The following is a 10,301-nucleotide window of genomic DNA, read 5'->3' on the forward strand; positions in this document are numbered from 1 at the left end:
ATATATATATATCTAAGTTTAAATCAACATAGCCCTATGGTCATGTGTTTTTGCGCTTCAATTGCAAAGAATTGGTGCATGTTCAAATTCAACTCGCTACCTCTATTTTTCTAATTAATTTTAAACCAATCAATTCCAAGTCAAACGTGAGATGAACATGAAGAAGAATATGTATATTAAGCTGAAAACAAACTGTTCATGAGCAATTTTGAACATAAGCTAATTTCAAACATAATTAATTTTGATTGAATTGAACACGAACTTGCTCAAACTCCGCTCTTTTATAGCCTTGGTTGCTCTACAAATAACCCTTCATATGACAATCCATGACTTGATTCTTAGTCTTTGGTATAGCAACAGTTGTAAATATTTGATACATTGTCGTTTGTAGGGTATCACCAAAATCTTATTACATATTTGGGTTTGAGCCAAAGAAGGATTAGAGATGGGGGCAAAGGAAGAAGTTATTGGTCATAGATTCTCTTGCATTAATTAAGAATAACATAACGAAAATATGTCATATTAAATTTATGGGGGGGTTCTAAAGATAGAAGCTATGAGAAAAATCATAAGTATAGATATGTGAACAAAAAATATTATTAACGTTTGTCATAAATCATGTCATGTTCAAGCCAAATCATTGAAATCATATTTATAGGAAAAAGCAATGTTCAATGAGAATGAGCTCAATGAAATTAGAGATAAATATACATAAATTAACTTGGAATTGTAGTTATTAATTATCATAGCAAGTGAGCATGCTACCAACTATCCATTATTAACCAAACTAAAGGGAATATGAGTGTACAAATGAGTCTAGTGGTGTGAACGAGTCGAGTTGAGGTTGAGTCATGCCATTATCGAGACCGGCTCGTCTGCCAATTTGTGAGCTCGAGCTCGAGCTCGAATGGTGAGCTCCAGCTCAGTTCATAGTGATAGTAGCCGGCTTGTTAGTGGGGTTGTCAAAATAGCTCGTTCGCAAACAACTCTTGTTCGGCTCATTCTTTAAGTAAATGAGCTGAACACGGACAATTTTTTTAAAAATTAAATTATAAAAGAGCCGAACACGAATAGCTCTTTTTTCGCTTCGTTCGGCTCGTTTTAGCTTGAAATAAATAAATATTATATTTATTATATCTAAATTTAAATTATAACAGCTTGTGTGATAATGTGATTATGCGTCTTCTTTTGCATATATTTAGTCCATTTTGAATCTAATATTACATCTATTTTTTCAATTAATTTTAAGGAGCTAATTTGGAGCCAAACACGAACGAGAATATTTAAACCGAGCCGAACACGAACGCACTTTACTAGCCCATTTCGAACGTGAGCCAATTTTGAACTAGCTGAACACGAGTCAAGCTTGAGCTCGCTCAAGCTCGACTCATTTACAGCCTTACTCGTGAGCTCAAACTAGAAACTCAATTTTTACATGAGCTCGTTCGAGATGGTATTGGTTGCCGGAGGAGAAAAATGCACTGGCAATTCATCGGAAAATACATCGAAATGACTAGCAATTAGCTAATCGAGCCAACTTGCAAGCCAATGAGAAGTCGGGACAAGCTCGAGCTCATGGCTTGATAAGCAATGTTTTTGAGCTCATTATCTTGTCAAACCGGCTCGGTTCATTTACACCCTTAAATATGACCCAAGTATAAAATAAAACTTAAGTAGATGTGAAAACAAAAATTATCAAAAAAATATCAAATTGTCATACATACACCATAATTAATGAAATAAACATACTCACTCTTAGGAAAACAAAACATATGACTAAAGACATTCCATACATGAATTTAAGATATGATTAAACCATACATGACAAACAAACAAACAAAAAAAAAATCTTACAATACACTTTCAATGCACAACATACATAAAGAAACAACATTTCTTAACAAACTCATTAATTATCAACATTAAACATTAAGGACAATGCACAACAATTAAAGTTTGGGCATTTACATGCATACCATCAAATTTATATCTATTTACATCTCTAACATCCGAACTTCACTTTTTTTTACATTTATACCACACAAATTATTCATTTTCATATAAAAAATATCAATATTTTAACTTTTAAAAAGTGATATACATTTTGTTCATGCATGCAAAACGTGGCGAGTATGTAAAGATTGAAGTTTAGGTGTTGGATATGTAAATACATAAGAATTGAGTGGTATGCATGCAAAACTTCCCTCTAAAGAGCTCATTTACATACATACCACACAACTCCTATTTATTTACATTTCTACCACCTCTATTCACATCACATAAAAAAATGCCACATTTAAAATACACATTTTAACCCATAGGTAAAGGGTTGAATGTGTAAAAAATTGAAGTTTAGATGTTATAAATGTAAAAACATAAAAAATTGAGTGGTATGTATGTAAAAATCTTCCCAAGAAAAACACCCAAAGGATCTATCTATCTATCATGCCTTCCCTTCCAATCTAGCAAGAGTCAGAGCAGCACAAGCATCCACAAAATCCTCATCAATAAAATCAGTAGAGAAAACCTGCAAACGATCCCCAAATCCCCGAGCAAAAGCTTGCGAAATAAAAAGCCGAGCATAGGGTTGAATCCTACCCGTCACCGGCCGGACGCACACCACCGGATTGTCCGCCTGCGGCGTCACCGTGTTCTCCACCCGGTAAAAATACTTCCTCCCGACCACCGCCGGCTGCTGTCCTAGATGCTTCATGTTGCTCTCGAACTTAGTATTAGGCAAATCTGTATCGATCCAGTTATCGCGAAGATACCCGGCGCTCCACACCGCCCCGCCGGGATGCGGCGGCGGCGCCTTCCGCGGCTTCCATATTAAGATGATCTGTTTGGGAAGAATCTCGGCGACGGTGCGTGAGAAGAGGGAGTCGTCGTGGTGGATCAAATGGTCGCCGAGACGATCGATTAAGAAGGAGTCGAAGCCGGGCGGATCTTCGTAGCCGAACTCGGTTCGGATCTCGAGAATGACGATTTCGGAAGGCGAATCGGAGATGAATCTGATGATCTGGTCGAGCGCGTGGTCGATCGGGTAAGTTTTGAGAACGCCGTGGCAGACGCGGCGGTCCTGTTGGACCCGGATGTCGATCAGACGGGCGCCGAGGGTGAGCTGGTCGTAGATGCAGAGGGATTGGCATTGGGCGAAGGGGCGGGAGATGAAGGGGAAGCCGATGCAGTCTGTAGCGGAGTCGTGGGTGCCGGGCCAGACGATCTGGTAGAGGTGGAGTTTTTGGAGATCCCCGAGCTGGGAAATCCAGTTGGAGCGGTTGGAGGGGCGGTAGTCGGAGCCGGGGAAGAGATCGCCGGAGTTGGAGAGGAGGTCGGCTAGGATTTTCTTCTCGGCGGCAATGGCTTTCCGGCGTTCGATTTGCTTGGAGACTTGGGAGCCCATTGTGGATAGCTGGAGGATGGCTGGTCGCCTGTGGAAGAAAGGGAGATTTTTCTATTTATTTAAAAATTTTACTTACCTGCCACTTCTGTAAATATGAAAATTTATGTGTGCATATGCAGATGCGGTATCCGATCTCTACCGTCGATCACCGCAATAAAAAAAATTAAAAAAAAAATTAAAAGTGAGGCTCATCGAAATACATCTTTGCAGTGATGACGGTGTCCGCATGAAATAATATCCGATCTTCACCGTCGATCACTGCAATAAAAAAAAAATTAAAAGAAAAAAGTTAAAAGTGTGGCTCATCAAAATACATCTTTGCAGTGATGGCGGTGTCCGCATGAAATAATTTTTTAAATATATAAGAATTTTGAGTTAGATATGTAAAGAAAAAATGAATTTTTATTTTATTTTGGTCGAGTACGTAGCGGGATCAATTGTACATGACGTGCAATGACAAGGTTTAATAAATAAATTGACGTTTTTAATAGGATATTTGATTGTGAAATAAATAATCATATCACGAGCTCCACGTTTTCATGCAATAATGCATCAAACAATGATCATAAACCTAACAATGAAAATATCTGAAAATAAAATATAAAGGATTGGGGAAAGGTAATATAAATTTGAATAAAATTAATAATATGGTATAAATATATAAGTATAAATCAGTTTTGTGGTTCAAAATGAGACTTATTGATTTGTGGTAAATGCATATCACTCTATTCCTAAATTTATTTTTTACATTTATACTTCGTATCATGTAAAAAATATCACTATTTTAACTTTTTATGGGTGAAATATATTTTTTCATGCATAAATAATGTACACCAAGAAATTGCCAACACAAATCTTGGAAAAAATCGAACAATCCAAAAAGAATGAAGTACATGGTCCACTGACAAGAGAACAAAACACCCCACTTGCTTGATTGGATGCAGACGTCTGAGCCAAGGATGAAGGCTTGACTAGTTAGGAGGACAAAATGAATGATCGAATTGCGGGTTGAGCAGGCTTTAACAGACAGATCAACTCCCAAGCTAACCATCATAGGAAAGCCGAGCGTAGGCCTTGAGCTACCTTTCAATAGATACAACCAGATGAAAAAAATCTAATTTCTCACCATCACCAATCATCCCATGAACGCCCTCAAAGTTCGTCAGGGACCAAGAATTGATAATGCAACAAAGCCTCATAATTGTCTAAAAAGACCCCTTCATTAAGGAATGATCTATCTATCGAGTTACAATAATCCATCATCTGCTCGATAACTTATTCTCGTTCTGCCAACAAGCCCTCATCTAAAAATCAATTGTCGACAGTCATACTAGATCAACATATAGATAAAGTTTAACCAACCAAAGCAGTCATGCCAACCCAAAATTAATCGAATCTAGTTGATCGACTACATTAACTCGATCAAGCCAACCAAAGAAGCCTTACCGAGCTAAAGTCTTGCTATCACAACCGACCCAATCATAGGATAACCAGGCAATAGCTCGCATGTATACCCTAAACCCTAAAATATTATGTAACGACCTTATTAAAGAATGAGCAAAAATGCAATATCACATTATATATCATCTTTCCTATAAATAAAAAGATCCTTTTATGAGAAATAACTAATATATAAGATGTATTACAATTTATCATTGTCCTCCTTTCTTAAGCTCTAACCCTTGAGCGCGCGCGCACACACACGTACGAACTGAAAGGTATATAAGCAAATCCTTTTTTTTTTTTTTTCATATAAGATGTTTTTTTTGGCTCTCTTTTCTTGATGTATACTATCTTTATTTGTTTTTGCATATTCTATTTATTTTCTTATTATTGTTAGATGCTAAATGATTTTTGCCTTTTATGTTTAATTTTATTATTTTTATTTTATATGATGGTTGCAATAGACAAATGTTGCATTGTTAAACACTAAGTGAAAAAAAAAAATCCCATATTTCCTCTTTTTTCTTTTCTTTCTGTTCACACAATTTGGCCCAATTATCTTTGATTATTTATTTATTTTTTTTATATTGATGATAATGGTTTTGTGAGGGTGACTTCTCAAAAACAAATAAAATAAAAAATAAATATATAATATATATTAGTTGTATGTTAAAAACTTGCTGATGATAAAGAGTTTTAACTCATAACTTTGTGTAAATATGTTGCGCACAAAACAGATCAATGAGAAGAATATAGGAGCAAGTTTTCTGAGTGAACATTATAGAACGGGAAAAAAATTATGTGATTTCACTCAATTAAAACAATCCGAACAAATCAAACATTTCGAACAAATAGAACAATTCAAATAATTCGAGTAATTTAAACAATTCGAATACTTCAGACAAGTCAAACAATTCAAACATTTCGATCAATTCAAATTAATTTTGAACAAATCGAACTGAACACGAACAACAACTTCACGAACAATTTCGAACACGTGTTTATTTCAAACACACCTAATTTCAAACAAACCAAACACGAACACTGGCTCTGTTTGTTCGTGCTCGGTTCGCTTACACCCCTAATAATATGGGCCAACTAGTGTGACCAAAAAGAAAAGAAAAAAAAAAGAGGACTTGTTTGGTCTCTTGTGAATATGATATAAACAATAGAATACGCAAATCATGAGCAGATAGCATTGGTTAAGCGACGAAAGTTGGATGATGGTAACAGAAAATATAAATGTAACTTGCAGAATAAAAATTGCTATTAATAAATGATCCCTTTTAAATTGCTTCTTTATCTGTTCTGCTTTGTTTTAAAATAATAAATGCAGAGAGTATTTATGATGCAGTTAAGCAACAAAATTTTAACTAATTTATTAAATAAATAAATAAAGTTTTATTTAACAATTGTAAAACAGTACAAAATTTTATGTAATTCAACACCTGCTTTCCGCATCTATTTTTAAAAGCTGTCATATTGCAGACTTTTTATTTGTTCATGATAGGATGTAAATACATATGAATGGTGCACAAGCCCTAGCTTATTAGTGGCGGCTTTCGTGTAAGAAGCTCGGGTCGGGGGTTTGAATCTCAGCTCTGACGGGCTGTTTGAATTAGCACATGACAGGACCGATGGATGGGACTGGAATGGGGGTACCGCCCCTCAGTCAGTCTTAGCCCACTTTTAAAAAAAATGTAAATACATGGGAATTGTGCGGTATGCATGTCAACGCCCTCCCCTTTCTTTCTTTATTTATTTATTATTATTATTATTATTGAGAAATTATAAGGGGGTTGCCCAATATTTCCGTTGACAATAACCAAATACAGAGCTATAGAGGGCCAATTGGGCAAAGAGAAGGGAATGACAGATTACAAAATAATAAACCTGCACAAAAACAACTCCAAATACCTGGAAGAAAAGGGTTCTGAAATATAGCAAAAACATAATATTTAAGAAAGTAGGCCCTTGGAGCGATCATGATGCAATCTTTGCTAAAATGATCCAAAAAAAACCAAACTTGTGTACTTACAGATGTGTGGAATGCAAGCCACCTTAATCCGTTGGTCGAGAGCCTTGACTTTCAACCAAGATATCTTGAGTTCAAGGTCTTGCATATGCAATGCCTATGTGTTCCTGATTAAATTCACTCAAATTTCTCAAAAAAATAGAGGCGTGGAACATCCCAACAACAGAGTAAACCTCGAATGCCCCACGGTCCAAGAGCAAAGGCGCCAGCTAACTTGCTCCTCACTAGAAGAATCATAATTGTCCATATAATTTCCCTAGTAGTTAGCATGTAGAAGCAATCTTTAAGAAGAACACAGTAAATGCTTCGATCCAGGAAACAAAAATGGAAGGGAAGGCTTAATTCGTCATTCTAGAAACTATAAATCTTCAATTGATGGCATCAAGTGCTTTTACTGTCCAGCTTAGAACGGAATGTAGTATTGGGAGTATGGAAGGTATTGAGGATCTCATTAGTAAGGATGATATTTTTTGCAACACTCAGTGTCAGACATAAACTCAGCTTAAGCCTTCTGTATTATATCGGGCAAAACCAGTTTAATTCTATTTAGGGCTTAAAAGGAATAGGTGCAGTAATGATGAAGGGAGAACGATCCAAGCAATGAAGAGCAAGTACATTACTTTAGGATTGGGGCTAGGCAGTTAGCCAAACTTCATTAGTAAGGGATTATGTCAAGCTGCTGTACATTTGATTGTCTAATCTCGACCACGTAAAATAAAGACCAGACTGGCAGAAAGAACGCAATCATTAAATGATTTCAGTCTGTTGGGAGAAAGAAGTTTGCCACCTGCTTTTTCTATTGGAATCTACAACAGCTAAAATCACGAAGGACAACCCAAGATCCAGAAACATTCCTTGCAAAGCTTGTAATGAACTTCCAAAATTCTGCCCTTTCGCAATTAGTATTGGCAGCGTGAACCACAGAGATGATGTGGCGGCACGAACTCTCACCCATCAAGGTATTGTCCACTTTGGTCTAGTGGTCTTATGGTTTTGCTCAATTGGTGTAACTTTCCAAGAAGTCACCCATCCCAAGGATGCTCACCCATCCCAAGGATGCTCACCCATCCCAAGCACGCTTAATATTGAAGTTGTTGGCATCAATTTTTGATGTCACGAGTGTAGGGTGTCCACCTGCATGATTCAGGATAGTTTACAGTCTGTCCGTAGCAATCCGGTAGTTTAGACACCCACCCGAAACTTTTTTGGCACGTGTTGAGGGGCACATAGCCAGAGTCATTTTGCTAGGCTATGACTTTCGCTTAGGTGAAGGCCGGTCGGCATTTGGCACGTCGGACGACTCCGATCGGGGTGAAAAATATTATGTTGCGCGTCGCGCGCGATTTTGGCTTGAATTGGCCCGATCGCTTGACGAAGTGGTCTATATGACCCTGGATGATGAAACGGACCCCACTAATGTGTCCGGAGCGTCGATTTCACTTACGGAGGATGTCTATTTCGCTACGACTTCGCGGGCGGGGTGAAAATGTGCGAACTATCGTTTTGGACACGATAGTCGAAAAAGTGACCCAAATGACCCCGAACGATGAAACGAACCACGCTGGTGCGTCCAAAACGTTGATTTTAGCCAAGAAGGGCGTCCACTTTGCCGCAAGAACGTATATTGGCTAAAAATGCACCAATAATAATTATTATAATAATATTATTATTATATTATATATTATATAAGATAATAATCTTATATTAAAAAAAAAAACCCTTGCTTCCACCCTCTCTCTCCCCCTATCACACGCGAACAATGCCGCCACTCTTCCTCTTCGCGAAAAGCCCTAGCTCCGGGCTGTCCTCGCGCTCGAGCCCTCGCCGACCGGTGTTCCTCGCCGGTGAACTCGCTGCCACTTCATCCCTCCGGCGAGATTCCTTGGTCGAGCTCCTCACGCCGTCTGGCCCTCCCTCTCTCTTACGAAAAGGAGCGGAAGGCTTGCCCGAGCTCTCTCCCCGGCGATCCTCTCTAGGTCTTCCTTGTCGCCGGCGAAAACTACTGTCGCCGGCGAAAACTACTGTCGTCGGCCACTTTCGTCGAGATCTCCAGCTGCTGGCCTAACCCGCTACCACCTTCTCTTCTCCTTCTCGGCCAACCTCGCCGCATGTTCCTCTCTCGCCGGCGACGCTTCGTCGGCCCTCTTCGTCGCTGGCTACCAGATCTGGCCAACATAAGCCCCTTTCTGACCAGATCCAACCTTCTAGCCTTCTTTCGTGCTTCGCATCCGCAACACCTCTTCTCGACCTCCTTCCCGTCGACTGAGCCTTCTTCGATGTGCGGAACTTCTGCCGGCATCCTGCTGCCGGCTGTTACCTCCTTCGCGCTCAGGATTAAGGGCAGAACACCACCGTCTCCCTCGCATTTTTCCTGTGTGTGCCGTCAGCGAGCTAACTCCTCCACCTCACCATCCTACCTTTCCGGCGACCGGACATTTCGTCGGAGCACCTCGATGTTGACGGACAACGACGACACATCAGCTTAAAGAGGCTTGGACGTCTTTTCCGTTGCAAGGAAGGATTCCCCTCTTTCACCGTCGTCGAGCGATCCTCTCTCGCGAAGGTACCTTTTTTGGGGTCGCATATTTTTATATGCTAAATTATTTATTTTCTGGTACTTCGCATACCTCACTGACTCACAACCTCCTATGTCTTTTTGTTGTTCTGTGCACGTTTTGCGAGACATATTGGAGCATAGATCGGACGTCGTCGAGCTTGGAGCAAATAAAGAAAACGCGTCTGCAACCCTCACGGTGGTGAGACCCACTAAACTCCTAGCTAGCCTTAGGATTAGTGGTGTCTAGGTGTGTGGGTTCGATTGCACACACAGGGTGCGTGCGTCGGCGTGCGTCGGCGCGACAACGTGCCCGCGTGATAGATTGTTGGTTTTCCTAGAGCTTGCCTTTAGGTTAGGACTCCCTGTGCGTGGCCAAGTACACCCCATAGAGTCGAGTGTCTCCCCTCTTGTTGTGAGTCTTAACACAAGTCCCGATAGGCCGGAGTCCCTCACTCCACTTGCTTTGCATTCCCGAGCTTTACTTGGAGAAGTTGGGAGGTCGGACTTGGCAAAGCGAGAAAAGTTTTGTAGATGGCTCGCTTTGCAAAGTATGAAGGAGTTCGCAAAAATAGAAAAAGCTTTGCAGCTATCCTATTTCGTGACGCCGTGAAGAGTTTCCTACTCGGAGATCCGGGGAGAAATTTCACACATTTCCTCACCAAAGCAAGAAGCGGCGGTGCCGCACATCCAAGGGTCGAAACCTTAGGTTTCCCAGGTGAGGTCGTTAGCACGAGCCCGATTTTCTACCCGCATATTGGTTGGCTACATATTGCATTTTTGCTTGGTGCATGTTGCATTTCACTTTGCTTCGACCGGCTGCCCTGGCCCGGTGAGCATTTCACTTAGTTTCAACCGACCGCCCC

General features: G+C 39.9%; 1 protein-coding gene across 5 annotated transcripts in view; it reads right to left on the bottom strand.

The window, feature by feature from the left end:
- Positions 1-2,263: 2,263 nt before the first annotated feature.
- The window catches only part of LOC110025292, a 22,213-nt gene continuing 14,175 nt past the window's right edge, over positions 2,264-10,301 (bottom strand). For 2 of the 5 annotated variants that reach the window (XM_020725701.1, XM_020725704.1), the window contains one exon: positions 2,264-3,431. In XM_020725701.1, the coding sequence (XP_020581360.1) occupies positions 2,444-3,431 (988 nt within the window). In that variant the 3' untranslated portion in view covers positions 2,264-2,443. Of the gene's footprint in view, positions 3,432-3,603; positions 3,658-3,717; positions 3,727-10,301 lie in introns of those variants that run through there. The other 3 variants (XM_020725703.1, XM_020725702.1, XM_020725705.1) reach the window with 3 other exon arrangements.

This window comes from Phalaenopsis equestris, unplaced genomic scaffold, assembly GCF_001263595.1.
Source record: "Phalaenopsis equestris unplaced genomic scaffold, ASM126359v1 Scaffold000297, whole genome shotgun sequence".
NCBI lineage: Eukaryota > Viridiplantae > Streptophyta > Magnoliopsida > Asparagales > Orchidaceae > Phalaenopsis > Phalaenopsis equestris.